Source organism: Macrobrachium rosenbergii, chromosome 23 (genome assembly GCF_040412425.1).
Source record: "Macrobrachium rosenbergii isolate ZJJX-2024 chromosome 23, ASM4041242v1, whole genome shotgun sequence".
NCBI lineage: Eukaryota > Metazoa > Arthropoda > Malacostraca > Decapoda > Palaemonidae > Macrobrachium > Macrobrachium rosenbergii.
In genome coordinates this window covers 33,962,052-33,985,277 of record NC_089763.1, presented here as the reverse complement: position 1 = coordinate 33,985,277, position 23,226 = coordinate 33,962,052, and the positions used below count along the sequence as shown (strand labels likewise).

The following is a 23,226-nucleotide window of genomic DNA, read 5'->3' as shown; positions in this document are numbered from 1 at the left end:
AATACTCTGATTAGTAAAAAAAAAAAAAAAAAAAAGACTGGGTGGGTGAGGTATTAAAGTCCAGACTGAACTGAGTATGTGGTGGGGAAGGGGTTCCAGATCTTATAAGAGTCGAAGTGGTATTGGAAGCGGAAGATAAAGGGATAGAGAAAGGGGGAGATGTAAGGGGTTGGTTAGGGGGGAAGGGAGGGAGGGGGAGAGACCCCTTAATCTGCTCTGAGCAATTGCGGCATGAGATGGGTGAGGGGTGACAGATTTTATAGAGACGAAGTGGTATTGGAAGGGGAAATATGAGAGGATAGAGGAAGGGGGAGATGTAGGGGTTGGTTAGGGAGGGGGAGAGACCCCTTAATCTGCTTTGAGCAATTGCGTCATGAAATTCCGTGAGCTAAGTTTAGCAAAAAGATATAAAAGAGCGGAATTTGGCGCGATGATGAGCCCCTGCAAATTGTTTTAAATCAGTGGTTCTTAACCTTTTTATTACCACGCCCCCTCTCAGAGTTGGTCCATCCCTGCACGCCCCCAAAACCCTTGCATCTATGAGTAAAATTCCCTCCAAGATTTAAAAAAAAAAAAAAAAAAAAAAAGAGCAGGGGTGTTTTTATTCTTTTGGGAATGAATTAGTGAGATATTTGATGCTGCTTCCCAGCGACTTGTTAAGAGAATAACGAATATAATTAGAGAATTTTAAATTTTTCGTAGGGCTCGCGCCCCCTCCCCCCCTATGGGGACTGGTTGAAACCACTGTTTTAGATAAACTGACGCCACGATGTTAAGAGAATAACAAATATAATTATAGCATTTTTAATTTTTCCCTAGGGCTCGCGTGCCCTGAAATTGCTGACGCCCCCTAGGGGGACGCGCCCCCCAGGTTGAGAACCACTGTTTTAGATAAACCGACGCCACGATGTTAAGAGAATAACAAATATAATTAGAGAATTTCTAATTTTTCTCTAGGGCTCGCGCCCCCCTGGAAATTGCTGACGCCACCCTAGGGGGCGCGCCCCCCAGGTTGAGAACCACTGTTTCAGATAAACCGACGCCGAGATAAATGACACATTAACAGCAATAAAATTTAGCACCAGACGTCTTTATCAGCACTTAAGTATTTGCACAGAGATGACACAAGCGAGTATTACTGTCGCAACCAAAATAACGACAATTTCTGACTTACGTGAATAACGTAATGAGTCGCTCTTGTCGCATCAAGATGTCGTGTGGGCTCAAGGACACTTTTAGAATTAATAATAGCAGTAACTACAACAACAATCACAACAGATATAAACACTCTTTAGCCTGATGGTGAAAGACTGTCTGTACAAAGTTGCAAGCTTAGAAAGTGACTCTTAATGGTTGTTTATTCAGAGTCCATTCGTCGATTCTTAAGTGACTTATTATAGTGTTCAATATTTAGCGTTATTAAGTTTTTCATTCCTTTAAGCAGAAAACAGATAAATTCTTTTAAGCATAAAATAGGTCAATTCCTTTAAGCATGAAACAGATAAATTCCTCTAAGTATATAAAATAGATAAATTCCTTTCAGCATAAAATAGATAAATTCCTTTAAGTATATATTAGATATATTCCTTTAAGCGTAAAATAGGTAAATTCCTTTCTGCATAAAATAGATACATTCCTTTAAGCAGAAAATAGATAAATTCTTTTAAGCATAAAACAGTTCAATTCCTTTAAGCATAAAATAGGTAAATTCTTCTAAGCATGAAACAGATAAATTCCTTTAAGCATAAAACAGATAAATTCCTTTAAAGATAAAATAGATCAATTCCTTTCAGCGTAATATAGATAAATTCCTTTAAGTACAAAATAGATATATTCCTTTGAGCGTAAAATAGATAAATTCCTTTAAGCATAAAATAGATAAATTCCTTTAAGCATAAAATAGATAAATTCCCTTTAAGCATGAAACAGATAAATTCCTTTAAGCATAAAATATATAAATTCTTTTAAGGATAAAATAGATCAATTCCTTTAAGCATAAAATAGATCAGTTCCTTTAAGCATAAATTCCATTAAGCATAAAATAAATAATTTCCTTTAAGCGTAAAATAGATAAATTCCTTTCATCATAAAATAGATAAATTCCTTTCAGCATAAAATAGATAAATTCCCTTCAGCGTAAATTAGATAAATTCCTTTAAGAATGGAGTAAATAAATAGATAGTCGCGTCTGCACTGGAAAAATGCAAAGAAAAACAAACTCAACCAAATCATGAAGGTAAAAAATCATTTAATTGTAAATGCTAAATTCTTTAAATCACTTGATTCAAGAGGTTAGAACTGGTTGATTGATTGGCTTATGTCAAACTGGCGTGACATCAAAATAGGACGTCAGGAATTCGGAGGAAAGAAAAATCTACGTTCGTCTTGAACGCCACTTGTGGTCTAGACCCTGAAAATTTAGGTGCTAAAGGAATTTGACGCGGGGAAAGAAGACATTCCTGTGAGTGCCACTCGGTGCTTCCTCTAAGTACTACTTGGTGTCTAGGGACCTCTGCGGTGGTTAAGGGAGAAGGACCCGGGGACAGGGGAATTGGGGAAGGGCTGCTAGAGAGGGTGGGCCGAGGGTGGACTCGGGATTTCTAAACAGACCCACAAAATCTCCCAAGCATTGCGCTGACCGACGGCCGGCGATGTCTCCAGGTTGGGGTGTAAAGCCTTCTCTTTCTCAGGACTTCCCCCACTTCTCCCCCTTCCCGCCCCCTAAACCTCCCTTTGTGGGACCTCGTCGTCCTATAGGTCTCTTTCCTCCCTATCAGCTCCATTTCCCTAGATATGGCTTCGTTTTCCCTATCAGGCCTTGTATTCCGTAACGTTCTCCCCAGTATTTCTTTTCCCCTGTTAGAAGGTTCATTTTCCCTGAGAAAACTGCGTCACTCCCCCTACCCTCTGGGTCTCAATTGAGGACAATCCCACCCCCTTAGTGGGGGCTTCTTCCAACTCATGGGGTCCACTACTACATCCTGTTGACACACACCATAATATTAGTCCCCACGATGATTGACAAGAGACGTACATTCCAGGTCTTCGTCAAAAAGTCACACGTCATTCCGCGCGAGTTTTTCACTGCGCGTGCGTGTTGCCAAGATATCTTAAATGACGTAGGAATGACTGACGAAAAGAGATTACCGTTTAATTTTGCGATGTTTTTCGCCATTTTTCGAAAGGATTTGAAGAACGTGCTTTGACCTTGCACAGTGAAGAGTTTATTTGTTGAAATGGGGATGTCGGAATCGCTTTCCTCACAGAGGGCGGCCTTGATATCTTCCGTATTTTATGAAAGGAATTCCCGTTTTCTATGAAATGAAATAGTACGCAGCCATTAACGTTTTTTTTTTTTTTGTTTCGCTCTGAATGAAATATAATTCTGGGGAATTTAGAGGCGAGAGTTGAAATCATTTGCGCATGTGCTGACCTCATTAGTGATTTATGTACCTAGTGGCTAGTTAACTGTATTTGGTCGCAAACATTTTGAAGGACACTGGGGTAGCAACCTCATTCCAAATGCTGACTTATGAATTCAGAATGTATGTATGTATGTGTGTATGTATGGCTAGACTGATGTATGTATTGCTTTCTAAAAATTCCCTATACCTTTAAAGACAAGATTCATGTCCAATTGGGACACTTATTGCATTAATCATACAATGTCGTACAATAATGTCATTTATTATTATTATTATTATTATTATTATTATTATTATTATTATTATTATTATTATCCCGTATTTTCGTTACCTCCCAGTCCATGACGAAATGAATTCCTTAGATGTTGCACCAAAAATCTTTCGACACAGAACTCCAGCGACATTATAGGTATAATAAATCTTTAGATTCTGTCACTAAAGGCATATTTTGTGGTTCAAATCCCCAAGGAAGAATTCTTCCTTTGGCAGCTCAATCAGTGATTTCTCAAGATTATTAGTGCACACACACACATACACACATACATGCGCGCGTAAGGAAAAACCTCATTCACACATGCAAGGTCAGTGTAAACTTTTAGGACAACAATGCCATTCATGAAAATAAAATTTGCTTGTGAAGGCTTTAGTGAAATGATTTGGTATATTTTCACACATGGAATTTTTTCTTGAGATTGTTAATTATGAATGTAATGGTATAATGTTAATTATACTGTTGTAATGTTAATTATAATGTTATAATGTTAGTTATAATGTTAATAATAATGTTTTGATGTTAATTATAATGTTATAATGTTAATTATAATTTTATATAATGTTGATTACAATGTTATAACGTTAATTATCATAATAAGTGTCCGTGCCCCATAAGTATCTTCAAAAGACTAAAAAAAAAAAAAATAAAGGAAAATTAGTGAAAGGCATTCGTTTACGCGTACCATAATTTTCTCCCGAGAGCCGAGAAGCGCTAAACACCGTTCGTTAACTGTTTTGCGTTGTTTGTAAACTGTTTTGTGTTGTCCAATTAGTGCCAAAAAGAACGCAACTGGAGTCCTACCCCCCACCCCAAGAGCCTGGATAGAGGAAAGGGGGGTGGGGTGGAGAGGACCCTCAGGCTACTGGAAGCCACAAACGTGAGTTTCCCAAAAGCTTATTAATGTAAAGAGGTCTGTTTAGGTTTTATTACGCAAAAATATAGATATCGGCATAAAAAAAAAAAAAACGAAAATGCGAGCAGTAATTACAAAGCTTTCTCGGCTAATTTTCTCCGGAGCCTCGTTGCAACCCATGGCCGCACGTGTCAGAAACTTGTAAGGTCTGTTGTGAATTTTATTTATGATCTTTTTCGTAGCAAGGACCTTGATTTGTAGAAGGCTAAACCCCCCCCTTTTTATCCGGATTTGCTTGTTTCATACGTCTTTTGCATACTCTGCGTATATACATACACACACAATATATGTATATGTATATATATATATATATATATATATATATATATATATATATATATATATATATATATATATATATAATATCACCTTTACCTTCTCAGCGACAATAGCTGTAGAAGGCTGTAGTCTCCTTACTCTTCAAGTCTTTTCGGGTATGATTACCATACCCATGCCGTTCTTCTCAACCCTGGTTATGACCCACAATTAAATAAAAATAAATAAATGAAAATAAATGAATAATTAAAAATGAACAAATGAATAAATAAAAATAAATAAATAAAAGTAACTATAGCCATCTAACAATTGCGTACGTAATTGAATGATGAGGACCGCAAAAGCCCAAACATTGCTGGTAATCTATTTCTTCCAGCAGTCAATAGGATACTCGATTATTGATCGTTGGCAACTTGCCACATATATGTCACAAACAAGTTGAAAACAAGTCAACAGTGTTTGGCCAGTGCTATAATCTTGTAGGAAACACTTTTAAAGTCTGCCAGTAAGTCGCCGACTTGTATTCAACTTGTATGCGATGTGTGGGCGATAAGTTGCCGACTTGTATGTGATGTGTGGGCGATAAGTTGCCGATTTGTATTCAACTTGTATGTGATGTGTGGGCGATGGGTTGCCGATTTGTATTCAACTTGTATGTGATGTGTGGGCGATGAGTTGCCGACTTGTATTCAACTTGTATGTGATGTGTAGGCGAAAGTTGCCGACATGTTTATGACATGTTTCACTGCAGTGTAGACGCAACCTTATAACTTAGTTTTTTCATAAGGGAAAGCTTCTAAGCTTCTTCCTACATCTGTTCTCGTGAGAACAGGCTGGCTTTTTCATTTATCTCGAAGCTTTTTTTTAAATTGTGAATAATAGCCAACGAACGTTCAGTAGCATATGAAAATTACCTATTTCTCTTTATTTCATAATTGAAATACTTTTCTGGAGTGTACTACACATTAGTAAACGATGATATTATATCACATCAGTTAGAAAAATAATACGAATTATTATACATGTTTTTTTTACAAAAAAAATTCATGATCCGAATTCATCTTATAATTTAGTGATTTCCACCGAAATCCATCGGCAATTTTAAAACAACGTTTTCGTTAGAACAAACAGAAAACAGACGAAAAAACAGACATGGATCAGCTTACCCAATCTCTGTGCAAATTCTCTGACGGTGTCGAATTACCAAAACAAAGGGATGCAGAGAAGCATAGGAAATCGACCAAGGACATGAAACAGTTGCACACCTTAGCAACTGAAGTTACCGACTGGCCCTTCTTCCTACCACCTCCCCCCCCTCCTCCCATTCCCCCCCAAGTCCCTCCCCTCCCTCCCCTCCCACACCCCTTTTCCTGCGGCAAATGTCGAACGTCGCCGGCTTCGACTTGCTTCCTTTCAACCAAGGATTCCTTTTGGGAACGGCGCGGTTTTTCCCCCCGCAGCGTTTCAGTCGCGTCTTGTGAAACGAGGAAGAGAGGCTCTTATATATAACCGCCTTGTTTTGGCGCTTCCCGGTTTGCCAATTCCTGAGATGTATGCTACTATTGCACCAGCCCCAGTTTTTTTTTTTTTTTTTTTTTTGCCATGCCCCTAGGTTAGGTTAGGTTAGGGATGTATGCTACTATTGCACCAGCCAATGTTTTTTTTTTTGTGCCATGCCCCTAGGTTAGGTTAGATTAGGGATGTATGTTAGGTAGGCCCCAGTTTTTTTTTTTTTTTGGCCCCTAGGTTAGGTTAGGTTAGGTTAGGTTAGGTTAGGATTAGGTTAGATGCAAGATCTCTTTCGTAATTTGGGCCTGGGAAACATAACGAGATTATTTTCAAGAAAATTCTGTGATTAGTTTTGAAGACATGGCGACCCGCTTTTTTCAGGGAAAGGTCTCCACACTCGGTTACATCTCGGAAAAATGCTCCAGGGTTGCAGTGCTTTTGAAATGAAGTGTTGCAAATGGCGTCAGCCTTTAGCGGACGTAGTAAATAGTGCGGTCGAGCTTTTATTTAGTTGCGAAAGGAAGTATACGTATTATGGTCACTTCCGTCAATGGAGTGGAAAGGGGTTCTAGCACTCGCCTGGCTCAATTGTTCATAAAATACTTCAGAAACTTATTAATTAATTTCATTGAAATATTTTGAGCGCAGTGAGTTGCAGGCTAAGAAAGAGTCGATTCGATTGTTTAGGGAAATCCGGATCCGGATATTCCGGATTCTGGTACGGATTTAGTGTTTTTTTTTATTTTGTTTTTCATCTTTCTGTCTTTCACCAAAGATGCCTCAAAATGTTATTGACATTTCTATGAGATTCCGTTATAGAGTTGATTAGATTTTGAGAATGATTTGGATCTACAGGTAGATGCAGAGGCAGTTTTTTTTTTTTTTCCATCAGTCCTCCAAAAGGATAAGATATATATATATATATACAGTATATATATATATATATATATATATATATATATATATATATATATATATATATATATATATATATATATATATGTGTGTGTGTGTGTGTGTGTGTGTGTGTGTGTATTACCGCGTAAATACATTAATGATATCATCGTTCCCGGCCGTCAAAAACACTCTTGTCCGTTTAATCCGACCATTAGCATTCTGAAACTCGTCACCACTAACATTCGAAATGAAACCCGACCTTGTATTCGTCCATCCTCAAACAAGGCAAACCAAATTCAGAGAATGACAAACAGTGTTTACTAAACTACTACTACTTCTCCTTCTTCTTCTTCTTCTTCTTCTTCTTCTTCTTCTTCTTCTTCTTCTTCTTCTTCTTCTTCTTCTTCTTCTTCTTCTTCTTCTTCTTCTTCTCATTGATTTAGCTCTTGGTTTTCCACGCTTCAAATAGAGCCATTAATTTATTCATGTTGTATTTGAATACGTGTGTGTGTGTGACCTCCGGTAAATTTTACACGCTGCTGGCATATAGGCTGTCGTGACCATTACTTTATCTTACGACAGACGTTAGGAGTCCGTTGGCAGTGGCACTGGCTCCCTATGAGTCCAAGTTGAATGAGTGACTTTAGAGAAGTCTTTTACCGAGGAATCTAATATAATTATGAGTAAGTCTCGTTTACTAAGGAAAGACTGACAAGATTATATTTTCATTACCATGACAATAAATCAAGGAAACCCTGAAGATGGTGAATATCTCAAAATTATTAAACACAAAGATTATGCCATTATTTTTCTAATAAAATCTAAACATTACCATGAAATTCGAGACAGCAATTTAATACCAAGATAATGAAAGTGATTTTACAGGTAAATAGGAAGTTAGACTGTCAAGGAATATGCTCATAGTTTACCCAAGTTCTCTGAATCAATTCACAAGAACAAAAAAAAAAAAAAAATGAAAGACAATGACATTCCATTTCCTAAGGACAGTCAGGTAGTCACCTTGAACTTTTAATAGGTTTCGGTCTTGAGAGAGAGAGAGAGAGAGAGAGAGAGAGAGAGAGAGAGAGAGAGAGAGAGAGAGAGAGAGAGAGGGGTGCTCGTTGTTTGCCATTCAGTGGGTGTTAGCAACCAGGTAATTTGTCCTTGGAACGTATCTGTTGTACGTGACTGTGTCCAATTATTACCAAGGACTGGGTTTAAGGACTGGGTACCTATCTGTGAAAACTTATGGTATCATAATTCGTCATTATTTTTTTATTTTAATATGTTTCTCTGAAAAGAAATTAATGAAGGAATCTGGTTAGGAAAAAAATATATTGAATGTTTGTGGAAACTAATTTACAGGTAAATCAGGATTTCACAAACTTATATCATAATCGGTCAATTTTTAATTTTTTATTTTAATATATATCACTGGAAAAAATGAGAAAGAGATTTATCTGTAAAAAAAAATTATTTTGAAAGTTTGTGAAAACTAATGGGCAGATAAGTAAGGGTTTCACTTTTCTTTAAGCCTAAAAAGCTTTATTCCAGAGTACCATTCATAAACAAAATCGACAAATTAGGAAAAAGTCTCATAGAATATTAGGTAGATTATTTGCAAAATCAAAATGAAAATGAAAGAGCTACATTTATTTTATTTTTCGTCTATTGTGAAAAAACTAGATCTGAACACCTCGTAAAAACTAATAAAAAAAAATATTTAAAATCAGTTCAAAAATTTTTCTCACAGTGACTAAGATGAATTTGAGAAGCATTACTCGGCTCTGTCTCTGTACAAAAAAATATAAAAAATACAAAAGTATCATCATTGACCCTGAGTGAGATAGACTGAATCGTGTGTATGCAGTTTTAGAATCCAAAAGACAAGACGTCACGTTTTGTTTGCATTGCGAAAAAATATTGATTCTGTCTTTACAATTTTTAGAGTTGTAGTTTTTTTTTTTATCTCACAAAGGCTTTTGCTGTAAATGATGTCACATTTACATCATAGAACTGAAAGAAATGTAAAAAAAAATAACACAGGTTTTATTTGAGTATATTTTTATAAATAGTTTCGAGGCATCCTGAACATATTTATGAAAATATTCTTTACTCCACAAACTCATTATTATTATTATTATTATTATTATTATTATTATTATTATTATTATTATTATTATTATTATTATTATTATTATTATTATTATTATTATTGTGAGATTCCACTAGAACATAAAACTGTTAATGTATTCATATTTTTGGGCAATGACAGCCCAGCCTGTCGAAACGTAAATAGGTTAAATGAATGGGGAAAACCGAGGAAGACAGAGAGTGCCACATTCCTGTTATTTAGTATTCACTTATTCGTTTATCTGTTTCTTTATTTGTTTATTTTATTTGTTTAAAAACTTGTTTCTTTATTTGTTAGTTTATGTTTTGTTCTTATTTGCCTATTTAAATTCTGGGTAAATTGATACCATTTCAAATCCTATCATGAAAATTCATGAATAATAATAATAATAATAATAATAATAATAATAATAATAATAATAATGAATAAATAGATATATAAATAAATAAAGTTAATCCATTCATTCATTCATTCCTCCTTCCGCAGGTGTATCCTCTCCAAGGGCGTCCCTGGCGGGCGTGCCCCTGCCCCCGGCGAACAGGGTATCCCACACCGCCCACTCGGGCAACATCATCTCTCACGCCCACGTGTCCCTCCTGGCTGCCGTTTGGGGGGAGTACCTCGCCCACGACTTGTCCAAGCCCCTGGTTGGGGAGGGAGTCAGGGGAGAAAGGGTAAGTGGCACTAAGATAATAATAAATAATAATAATAATAATAATGACGGAAGGAAGAATTATAGAAATAATACGAACTGTTATCAATTATTTTCATTGTCATTATTTTACCGACATTTTTTCATTATAAAAACATTATTATTATTATTATTATTATTATTATTATTATTATTATTATTATTATTATTATTATTAATACGGAAATTATATCATCGTAAAGATAGTAAACTAAAAACTTAAATATGTTATTATTATTATTATTATTATTATTATTATATTATTCTTATTATTATTATTATTATTACGGAAATTGTATCACTAATAATGAGAATTCTTGTAAATTATTATTATCATTAGTGTTATTATTAGGGAAATTTTATTACTGTAATAATAAAACTTATACATTTAGCTAATATTTTAATAATAAAGAAACAATTACAACATTAATATTGTATTAGTAGTAGCAGTATTAATAACCATAGCCATATTAACAGTATCATTGACAGTAGTATAACTGTTATGACTACTGGGACGACCAAGTTGCGCGCATACCTTGAGCACTAATGATCGACGGAGCCATACATTCTTTCATATTGTGAAGCAGTTATATTATAATTTTCCGATTATTTTCCAGCTGAAATGTTGCGGTCTCAGTCAGGTCCACCCCGAGTGTTTCCCAATTTTCGAGGGGGGCCAGTGCTGGGAATACGCCAGGACCGCTGCTGCTACAACCACTGACTGCGCTTTAGGTAAGTCTCTACTAGTATGGTGCACTGTAGACAATACTGAAGGGTCTTTGCAGCGTCCATTCGGCCCCTGGCTGCAACCTCTCTCATTCCTTTTACTGTGCCTCCGTTCGAATTCTCTTTCTTCCACCTGACTCCACCCGTCTCCAACAGTTGTTTCAAAGTGCGACTGCGAGGCTTTCCTCCTGTTACACCTTTCAAACCTCCTTGCTGTTAATTTCCCTTTCAGCGCTGAATGACCTTATAGGTCCTAGCGCTTGGGTTTTGGCCTAAATCCTATATTTCTGTTCTATATAGTTTGCAAGCTTATGGTATAGGTTTTGCGTTACTCTATATGTTTTTTCTATATTACTTCATTTACAGCTGTCAGAATTGAGGTTGGGGTGGCTGGCAGCTCCATAACAGCCCCATAACCACCCCTTCTCCCCCTCCCCCACTTTCCCCCTTCCCCTCATCACCCGATTCCTCCTCCCCCTCCCCCTCCCCTTCCCCATCTCATTCCCCATCCCTACACCCTTTCCCCTCTCTCTACCTCATTCCCCTTCCCCTCCCAACCCCACCCTATTCCACCTCTCCCATTCCCTTTCTCATTCCCTCCTCCCCCACACCATTCACCTCCCCTCCCATCCCTACCAATCCCCATCTCTTTCCCCTCCCTCCTCAACCCTATTCCACCCTACATCCCCCCTCACCACCCAATTCCCTTCCCCACCTCCATTCCCCCTCCACATCACCTTTTCCCCCTACCCACCCCAGTCCCCTCCCCACCCCCATTCCCCTCCCCACCCCACCCCCATTCACATCCCCTCCCATCCCCACCTCTTTCCCCTCCCTCCCCAACCCTATTCCACCCTACATCCCCATCACCACCCACCCCCCTTCCCACCCCCCATTCCCCCCCCACCCCATTCCCCCTCCCCACCCCATTCCCCTCCTCCTCACCCCATTCCCTCTCCACGTCTCCTTTCCCCCTCCCCACCCCATTCCCCCTCCACCCCATTCCCCCCCACCCCATTTTCCCCTCCCCACCCCATTCCCCCTCCACCTCCTTTCCCCCACCCCTCCCCATTCCCCCTCCCACCCCATTCCCCCACTCCACGTCTCCTTTTCCCCTCCCCACCCCATTCCCCATTCCCTACTCCCCACTCCCCATCCCCACATTCACTTGACCTCCGATATCCAAAACGATAAGGAGCCGTTTGATTCACAATGGAATCCGTCCATTTTTCTGTCTTTAAGCCAAAACTGCCGTGTGAAGGCTGTTTGCTCGGAGATCTTCTTATCGCCGCCACGCCTTTCGTACTTAGTCGGAGCAGTGAAAGGAGGACGGAAGGAGATTGCTTTGTCTCCTGTCAGCGCTGATGGGGAGGGGGGGGGGCGGTGATAAACAATGACAGCGGAAACAAACAAATAAGCATCCGCTGACTTAAATTAATGTTCTTGTCGCTCAGCAACGGTGAGAATGAACGCTTGTTTTTTTTTTTTTTTTTTTTTTTTTTTTTTTGGTATTTTCTCGTTATTTGCCTGGAATTTGGAAGTGTGCTTTGACGAGCATAATCTAATATACGTCGTACATTTATAAAAGGTTTCGAATTTTTACCTATGCTTATCTAAACGATTTGCATATTTACATTTGCATGACCTAAACGCAATCGATGTTTGCATATACTTCGTCCAGAAGGATTTGCACATTTGCATGAGCAAGATTAAAAAGCATCAACCATCTGTGTTTGTTTAATCAAAAAGCAACACACATATGCTTTTTCATTTCTTTTAACGGAATTTTATTTAGTAGAATCAAATCTAAATATAAATATATATATAATTTATTATGATACAAAATATCTAGTTCTCTTTTACGTAATTGTATTTCTCTTTCCCATATTTATTTTAACTTTAGTTTTATTCACATTTGCTTACTTTTTTAGTTTTAAAAACTAGTCAAACTTTTCCTCGGCCTTTTCACAAAGAACCCGTTCAGATATTTAACTTTCTTAGCGCGGAGGCCGACGGCATGGCAACGAAACGCACTTTTCTAGCATACGTATTTGTGTGATCTAAAGAACGACAGAAAAACCATAGAAAAAAAGTCTCTATTCCCTTGCCTTTTCACAATACACTCATTCAGAAAATTAACTTTTTAACACAGAGGCCGACGGCATGGGCAACGAAATACACTCATCTATCTTAGTTATATGAGTTGTAAGGATGTAAGGATAACGTTAAAGAAGTTGAACAGCAGTAGGCTACCTCTTCTACCGTGAGGCCTCTGGTAGAACCTTTTCCAAGAGACTGACTCAGCTCCAAAAATCATACTTTTTCTCTTCTATTAGAAATCTGGTAATGATGAGGCAATTTTCCCGATAAGGAATTTGCTGAAAATTCTGGCGGAATTTTTTATCGGCCGACCATAGAAAGTTGGAAAAGACGAAGGAACGGAAACAATTGAAAATGACAATTGAAAATGCTGACGCGTCAGTTTCACGCTGCTTTATTCCGACAATAGATGGCAGCAGTGAAGCGAAGTTTTATGTTAATGATTCACTTTGGTAAAACGAAAACATTTGTAGGATGTGAGTTATTTTATTTTATTTTATTTTTTTTGAAGGAGAGACTACGTTTAATCAGCATTAAAGTTGCCTTAGGAATTTCACTTTAATTATGTATATGTAGACATATTGTGTGCACCTGTAGCATTTCTTAAATTTACAAATAGAAGTATACGTTTATATGTATATGTCTATATATATATATATATATATATATATATATATATATATATATATATATGTATATATATATATTTATATATATATGTATATATATGTATATATATATATATATATGTTTGTGTATTTACACATATATATATATTTATTTATATTTGTATATGTATGCATACACATAGACACACACACACACACACACACACATATATATATATATATATATATATATATATATATATATATATATATATATATATATGTGTGTGTGTGTGTGTGTGTGTGTGTGTGTGTGTGTGTGTGTGTGTACACTTGCGCTTTCGCACTATCTGAAAATGAATCCATCTTTATGTACAACATTTTCTGGAATCCCATGAAATAATGATGCCATACAATTTATGCAGCGTCATCCTCACGCTCTTGACGAGGTACTTGACAACACAAAACCTCAATGAACGTGACCGACGTCAGATGACAGCTTTCAACATCGTCATATTCTCTTAATTTGGTGCCTCGAATTCCTGCCTTCGAGAGAGAGAGAGAGAGAGAGACAGAATATATCAGCTGTTTTGCAATGCAACACCGCTCATTCAGAGCGAGTTTCCCCAATTACAGGGTCGTTACATAAGCGCTTTATCATGTCCAGGCAGACCCTGACACGAGCGAAAGACCCTTTCGAGTTGGCAATACTGCAATGAAGGGTTGCTGAACGTCGCCCTAACTGTAATGGGGGCTATTGAACGATGCCTTCGAGGGAGGAAATGTGGCAACGCGCCAATGAAAATCCCCCAACTTTGGCCCCATTATCTTCCCCACGACGGAATGACGAGGTAGCATGACAAATACCTCTTTGTCTCAAGGGCGTGTGCATTTTGGCAGGCAGCCATTAGCCCACCCCTCTCCAAAAAAAAAAAAAAGAAAATGGTATATTTTTCAATTACAGACCCAAGACCATGATTATGCAGTGATATAATGGTCAAGGAGACTGGAATGACTGTTGTTCGAAGTGGAAAGCATATTTAGGTCCTGCTCCCGAGGGGGGGTTGGATATTGAGGGGGAGGGGGTGTGATATCTGGGCCCGTGATTGAGCATTTCTTTCTGAAACTTTCATGATCAAATGTAGCCCTCTTATTTTCCTTCTGGCTGTGTTGCTGAAATTATTGGGTTAGTGTGTATCTGTTTTCTGTCAGCGTTTGTTTTCATTTGTTTGTGCCAGTATGTAATGGGTTTGGATGGTTTTGCTTCTTCCAACGAAGTTTGACGAAGATTAAGGTACAACCAGAGTATGCGTGGTTGGTTGGCCAAAAGATATCTCAAACTGGTACTGATCTTTTTAGTGAAATTTTGTTGAGGGGTGGCCTGCTTGCCAAAGAATAGTTGATTAGATTTTATGATGAATCCGAGTGTGAATACATAGATTACTTCCTCCCATATTGTCACTGTAATTGGAATGGGAAATAACAGCTTGATTTGGGAACAAATTTCTTGGGCATTAGTCGAGGTATGTTCTTTGTGAGCGCTTTCCAGAAGTTAGTGTGTGTGTGTGTGTGTGTGTGTGTACGTGTGTGTGTTCCCATCCAGTGATATTCTTGTCAACATGACTTCAGAAAACTGATGGCAGTGACATTAATCCTCGGCACTGAATTTCATCACTATTTTCTACCTGTCTGTTTCAGTTTCCCTCTTTTTTGGTCATAATTTCAGGCCAAATTGGCAATCTAGGAATGACGCAGCATTTCATAGTCTTTCATTTTCATTTTTCACTGCCATTCTCTGATGAATAGCAATTTTTTTTTTTTTTTTTTTTTTTTGTCATTTGTAGCAATTCAGTGACAACACATATTCATCGTTTGTATTATAGCATTCAGAATCTTTACACATTCATACGCTACAGCAAGAAGAGGCCGTGAGATTGCAAAGCTCAGGTTTCCTCAGAGGACTTGAACAAATCAACAAGGGAAGAAATATAAATCCACGAACAAAAACATATTGTATGCTCGCTTCACAACACCTAAACCAAGGAAAACGAAGATTACCAAAATAAGTCGTTCGAGATAACATTACGAGCATCAGCCTTACCAATAATTATAAGAGGAAAGACTCGAATGTTTCATTAATTTCTAGTTATTGTTTGGGAAAGGTAATCTAGTAAGCAATTATATTTACAAATTTAGCTGCATTCTCACTGACAGATGTATATGCCCCCCGTAGGGGATCGTGCCGTCAATGCATCTCACGTGGTGCACTGTAGGCATTACTCAAGGTTCTTTGCAGCACCCCTTGGGCCCCTAGCTGCAACCCCTTTCATTCCTTTTACTGTACCTCCATTCATATTCTCAATTTCATTGTGCAACTGCGAGGTTTACCTCCTGTTACACGTTTTAGACCTACCCACTCTCAGTTTCGTTCCCAGTGCTGAATGACCTTATAGGTTCCAGTGCTTTGCCTTTGGCCTAATTTATATTCCATTCCTACAGATGTATATGTGTATGTGTTTTGTATATATGCATCCCTGATAATAATCAAGGGAATACATTTATTACATGAAAATATTAATGGTTCGAAATTTTCTAAGGAGACAAGATGACCCCAAATAACTTCAGGTGAGCAACGTAAATTATAAGGCAGGGGTGTGTCTAGGTTTAGGTATAGCCTAGATTAGGTTAGGTTAGGTCAGGACTTGTCTCTCCCAGAGCTGCTGGCGATACTTTCAGGCAGTGTCAGGATGGAACCAGGAGCAGTGAGTAAGAGAGAGAGAGAGAGAGAGAGAGAGAGAGAGAATGTGTGAAAGTATATATACGAGCATAAATCTTTGCATTATTCTATCATATATCCAGCCTTCAGTAATCGTTGTCATCATTAGTATCGCCCGCGAGCCTCCCCCTCACGTGGCCAGCCCTGACCTCACTTGACGCAAGCGCAGAAAGGCCACAAGGTTACGAGGTCATGTCAAGCCAATCATACGAGCTGACTAGATTTTGCACAAAGACATTCCAATCTATTGCATGGTGCCGTGTCCAACGTGGATTGCCTCTCTCTCTCTCTCTCTCTCTCTCTCTCTCTCTCTCTCTCTCTCTCTCTCTCTCTCTCTTATGGTCATTATCAAAAGAAGCAGCTGGTGGATTTCTCTGGCATCGAAAGTTAATGCTTTGGTCATAAAGTCATTTGCGTGACAAAGGCAATAAAAGGAACGGATTATTGTTATTATTTTTTTTATGATGATGTTGTAATACAAGGTTCTTGGAATGGAGTTGTCATATATAAAAATGCGAGGAAAAGATTAGCGAGAATAACTATATGTAATGAATAAATATTGATAAATAATATAACAAGTAAATACATGCCTTCATAAATATCGTATGAATGTGAAAATACATATTGCAAAAATAGCTCTGATGGTGAGTATTTACTATATGATTTATTAATTACAATTCCATCCAGTTGATTAAAACTTCAGCACAATTTTGTAATGTCTTATTAGGCTATGAGATTATGGATTAATGATTTTATATATTTCTTACGTCATTCATATGAAAAATATTGTCGTATCGTAAGATATTTCTTTTGATAAATCCTAACTGGTCATAATATTAAGACCAAACTGTTCAATGCGATGTATTTGGAAGTTTCTTATAAATGATTAAAATTATAGCATTTCTCTAATTAGTGGGGAAATATTTTGAGAAACAGTGTTTTAATAGGTATTATTTTTACAGATGTATAATTGTGATTATTGTTAGTGTTTTTATTCTTGTGTCTGAGTGAAATCCACAATAATATTCAACCAAAATAATAAAGATAAAATACAATCTCTTCAGAGAGATTTTAATGTACTTTCACATAAAAAAAGATTGTGTATCTCATTCATCAATACATTGCTCTTGAATTTATTATTATTATTATTATTATTATTATTATTATTATTATTATTATTATTATTATTATTATTATTATTTACTGCATTTTTAAATTTTATATTTCATAGGTTTCATTTCTTGATATTTTTCATAATTTCTTTTAACAATTTTATTTATTAGAATCAAATCTGAAAATATATATGATTTATTATGATACAGAATATTTAGTTAAAAATAGTTGAATATCATTTGAAAACTCAAGTAAACATTACAGTTTACAAAAGTTCTATTTTACTTTCTCGTTTCTTAGTCATTTTCATTTCTCTTTCTCATATTTATTTTAACGTTACTTTTATCCACATTTTATTATTATTATTATTATTATTATTATTATTATTATTATTATTATTATTATTATTGTTATTATTATTATTATTATTATTATTATTATTTCTGGTGTCCGCGAACAGCTCAGTGGAGCCACTGCAATCTTGGATTATTATTATTATTATTATTATTATTATTATTATTATTATTTTATTATTATTATTTCAGGTGTCCGCGAACAGCTCAACGGAGCCACTGCATTCTTGGACGGCTCAGCCATTTATGGCTCCTCAAAGAGGGAATCCGACGCCCTTAGACTTTTCGAAAACGGCCACCTGAAGACCCAAGCCGATTGGCTCCTCCCGAGGGCCACTTCCCACACCTGCAAAGACGCCATGATGTAAGATTTTCCCTTTTTTCTGAAAAGAAAACTATTGTGCCGGCTTTGTCTGTCCGGCACTTTTTCTGACCGCCCTTTTTTCTGTCCGCACTTTCTCCTGTCCGCACTTTTTCCTGCCTGCACTTTTTCTGTCCGCCCTCAGATCTTAAAAACTACTGAGGCTAGAGGGCTGCAAATTGATATGTTGATCATCCATCCTCCAGTTATCAAGTATACCAAATTTCAGCCCTCTAGTTTCAGTAGTTTTTATTTCATTTAAGGTTAAAGTTAACCAAAATCATGCTCCCGGCAACAATGTAGGCCAGGCCACCACCGTGCCGTGGTTAAAGTTTCATGGGTCGCGGCTCATACAGCATTATACCGAGACCATCGAAAGATGGATCTGTTTTCGGTGGCCTTGATTATACGCTGTACAGAAAACTCGATCGCGCAGAAGAAACTTCGGCGCATTTTTTACTTGTTTCTTATTATCTTTAAAGCTCGGTTTTTCTTTTCTTAGTCTAATTCCTCCGTTTTATCCTCGTTTTCTTTATTTGTCTTTATTTTTAATCTTTCCTTCTCTCTTCTTTCATGTCCTTATTTTTTAGTAATTCTTTATTTTCTGTATTCTTATAAGTTTCACTTCATCTGTTTCTCATTTTTGCCATTTATCTGTACCTTCTTTCACAGCCTTTCTTTAGCTGTTTCTGTCCTCTATACTTTTACCTATTTCTCCATAAGCTCGTCGCCCTAACCCCGACGTACACTGCGCCACTCACCTGTACCTTACATACACTCTCAATTCCCATTTTCTTAACACGTCCTATTTGATTACCAGTTTCTTACCACATTACCTCTCTTTGTCCCCACAGGTGTTTCCTTGGAGGTGACCTGAGATTGAACTCCCACGCGGGGTCAGCGGCGTTACAGACACTACTCGTGCACGAGCACAACAGGGTGGCGTCCATTTTGTCAGAGCTGAATCCTCAGTGGGGAGATGAGACCCTCTTTGAGGAGACTAGAGCCATTGTTTCAGCCCAGATACAGCACATCACTTATAAGGAGTTCCTGCCCGTACTTCTTGGAGCTCAGGTATGTGGAGAGAGAGAGAGAGAGATGAAAAAAATATTAGCATCTGGTCAAAAATTATTAGGCCCTTTATGGCTAAGCAATGAGGTAAATTGATACCCATAGTTGGGAATAAAACCAGATATAATGTACTTAAGTATAATGGCAAATTTGTTTTTAATGTAAATAAAATCAGCATTTTCTGAAGCTCAAGTGAAATTACTGATTGATGATATGTGAAAACCTAAATTCGTTTGATCACATTATCCTGTAGGAGTAGTAAGTCACTGGTTTAAAATAAATAATACTGTATTCATAATGATTTGTATTCCTTTTGACTGCAGGTTGTTGAAGAGAATGACTTGGTCCCATTGGCTAATGGCTTCTACCACAGTTATGACATAACGATCGAACCTGGTGTTTTCAACTCTGTGGCAACAGCAGTCCTTGAGCTGGTTCTGACCCTCCTTCCGGATGAGCTACCGATGGGTCACGAATTCATCCCCCTGTCCAAAACCGCACTAAACATGTCCCTTCTGTATAAACCAGGCGCTTATGAGTCTCTGATTCAAGGACTAGTCGCATCAAACTCTCTGACTTTTGACCCAGCAGTCAGCAGTTCGGTTAGAGGATATCTCGGTGGCCTCGATTTAGTTGCCAGAGCGATTCAAGGAGGCCGCGATCACGGTCTACCCCCCTACGTAGTTTGGCGACCACTCTGTGGCCGAAGCCCTGCACACACTTTTGATGACCTCATAGATACGATTGACCTGGAGCAAATTTCAAAACTTCGAACCATCTTTACTGATGTAGCTGACATCGATCTGTTCACTGGCATTATCTCTGAAAGGCCCCTGGATGGTGCTTTAGTTGGTCCCACGGCAGCCTGTCTCCTGGCTTTGCAGTTTAAGGTTCTGAGACAAACTGACAGATACTGGTATGAAAACGACCTCCCACCAGCAGCCTTCAGCAAAGAGCAGCTGTATGAAATTCGCAAGACGAGCATGGCTAGAATGGTATGCGATAACGTACCTGAAATGACGTTGGTGCCCCGCTCAGCGTTCCTAGCACGGGATCAGTTCTTGAATGCCCCAGTTCCCTGCCACGACCTCAACTCGATGGATTTGGGGGCTTGGAAAACCCGAGGCAAAGTCGTTGTTGCAGAAGATATACTCCATAGTGTTGTTGCTAAAGGTAAACAGGCTGTTGAGAAACGTAGGCAGATGGAGAAACTTATCTTTGAAAAGGGTCTCGTGGCAGGCGCTAAATCGGCTGTTGGATCTGCCTATGCCAACAATAAGCCTAACCCTACTTCCCTTATTTTAGCAAATACATCTGTGCTACTGGAAGCTACTAGTCAAGAGCTGATGACAATTATGCATGACAGGCGAGTCCGAAGGCAGATCCAGGGCCTAGGCAACGAATTTGAAACTCTGGACTTGAACTTGCCCTCTGTGGACATTTCTGGTTTGGTCCCCCCCGCCCCTCTGGTCAGAACTTGCAGGGAAACTGAAGAGCACAGGGCCTGCGACAGTCAGAACCCTTTCAGAACCATAAGCGGCCACTGCAACAACCTTCGGCGTCCTGACTTCGGTCGCTCAAACACTGTCTTTGCGCGAATGTTGCCGGCTGGTTACGGCGATGGCATCTCTCAGCCCAGAACGCGATCTTCTTCTGGTGACTCTCTGCCGTCTCCGCGAACGATTTCGACGACGATCCACAATGACATTTCCCACCTCCACGCTAGATACACTCTCATGGTGATGCAGTTTGGGCAGTTCCTCGACCACGACATAACATTCACGCCAGTCAACAAAGGTTTCCAGAATTCTATCTTGGATTGTAGAGACTGTGAAGCTCAGCAACGAGTCCACCCAGAGTGCTGGCCCATTCCAGTTCCAGATAATGATCCTTATTATCCTGCTGTCAACATCTCGTCTGGAAGACCTTTCTGCATGGCATTCACGCGGTAAATATTGAAAGGCTCATAGTAATTCTGTAATATTTAATTCATCTCTTAAGGAAAGCTTATTATCAAACAGCACCATCTGCGACTTTCTGAAGTCTAGGAATTTATTTTGTATGGTTAGTGCCGTTTTCCTCAGTAGCAGTTATTTGGTAAATATTTAAGTCTAAGTATCCATAAGCCATCAGACTGTTTGAGAAACTAATTATTGTTTACATAACCTAAAGTTTTTCCAGGAACCTACCAGTGTTTTCTGCTTATTCATCCATTTAGACTAAAGTCCTTTATTGTTTTCAATTACGAGACTTATGTAAAAAGTTTTTACTTTCTTCATACAATTTTAGTGTAAAAAATAAAGAAATTAACTCTTTTCAATGCAAATGTATGCTTTCACACATCACCGCGTTATAAAATGTGATTGTGGTAAAGAAACCAAAATTTGAAGCTAGATCTAGTTCCAGCATTTCAGTAACATTCATTGTTCAAATGACGTTCAAGTGTACATTTCCATCATGCAGATGCCACTCTTTTATTTTGTTAAAGTTTTTATAAATATCTTCCTCGTAAATACTCTTAATTTTAATACACAGGTGTATAGGGATAGTTTGAAGAACACAAAAAGTCATTCATTTTGATCAGATGGTGTTTGGGGATAACTCCCACAATGTTATTCATTTTGACCAGCTGATGCTAAGTGGTATCTCTAATCTTCTATTTGCAGGTCACTCCCTGGACAGCAGACGTTGGGTCCACGAGAACAGATCAATCAAAACACTGCCTTCCTAGACGCCTCGCACATCTACGGCCAGGAGCTCTGTGAGGCCAGAGACCTCCGCTCCAACCAGTTTGGACACCTGAATGTGACGAATCACCCCATCAGAGGCAAAGCTCTCTTGCCACAGGTACTGCTCACATTTTGATCTGAATTACCAGTTTGATCATTTGTTTTGCAATTGTTTTAATATTTAGGGTTTGTAACCCTAATGAAGAAACATTTTTTGTTAACATTATCATTATTATTCAGGAAACTGGACACCCAGAGTGTAAAGCAGCTTCAGGACGGTGCTTCAAGGCAGGTGACTCAAGATCTTCAGAGCAGCCAGGCCTGGCTGTCGTCCACACCATCTGGATGAGAGAACACAACAGGATTGCAAATGAGCTGAGAGAGGTACAGCATCCTTTTGTACAGTGCAGTGGTGAACTTGCTTGTATGTGTACAGCAGTGACTACCTTGCTGGATAAACTTCTACAGAAGAGAATGCCAACAAATGGAATGGGAATAATACAAATAGTCCCAGTTAATAAGAAAAATTAAGGCAATATATCAGCCACTTTTTGCTGACTAATTCCCACTTCGTTCTTTCCTCCTCCAGGTGAATCCTCACTGGGATGACGAACGCCTCTACCAGGAAGCCAGACGGATCACCATTGCCCAGTGGCAGCACATTGTCTACAACGAGTTCCTCCCTCGAGTCCTCGGCTGGAATGCCATGAGATTGTATACACTGACTCTCCAGTCGGAAGGATACTACACAGGTACATAGGGGCATCCCTGTATTCCTCCTATTTCACTGGGGCATCACTGCTGGTTTTGGGGCACTTTATCATTCGTTACCCTTTAGTTAGGACACCCATTCTTCCTTTATCTTTAAGACACATATTATCAGCATTACTTCTCCTCTCTTCTCTTCTCTTTACCTTTTTTTCCTCCTTTTCGTTCACGCATCTTCCTTTGGCATGTTAGCCCTCAAAAGCAAGGGTTCTCTACATGTTACCCACCAAATTCCCGTAAAATTATTAGACTTTCTACTTATACCAGCATAAAATGATTATCAATATTAAGTAAATGATAAGATTAGACCATAATTTGTTCATTACAGAATTAATCATTAAATCCTCATCAATTTCTCTCTCTCTCTCTCTCTCTCTCTCTCTCTCTCTCTCTCTCTCTCTCTCTCTCTCTCTCTCTCTCTCTCTCTCAGCAAACATCAGTGCTGTATCGTCAGCTATTTATGTACCCCTTGAAACGAACCTTTGGTCTTTAGCTTCTGATG

The 23,226-nt window shown here is 38.4% G+C and overlaps 1 protein-coding gene across 1 annotated transcript in view; it reads left to right on the top strand.

Annotated features, from left to right (window-relative positions):
- Positions 1-23,226, top strand: part of LOC136851466 (uncharacterized) — a 188,011-nt gene that overhangs the window by 156,150 nt on the left and 8,635 nt on the right. Inside the window, 8 exon segments of the mRNA XM_067125570.1 lie at positions 9,915-10,102; positions 10,737-10,851; positions 17,988-18,159; positions 19,011-19,230; positions 19,551-21,175; positions 21,894-22,074; positions 22,197-22,340; positions 22,546-22,708. Of these exon segments, the coding sequence (XP_066981671.1) occupies positions 9,915-10,102; positions 10,737-10,851; positions 17,988-18,159; positions 19,011-19,230; positions 19,551-21,175; positions 21,894-22,074; positions 22,197-22,340; positions 22,546-22,708 (2,808 nt within the window).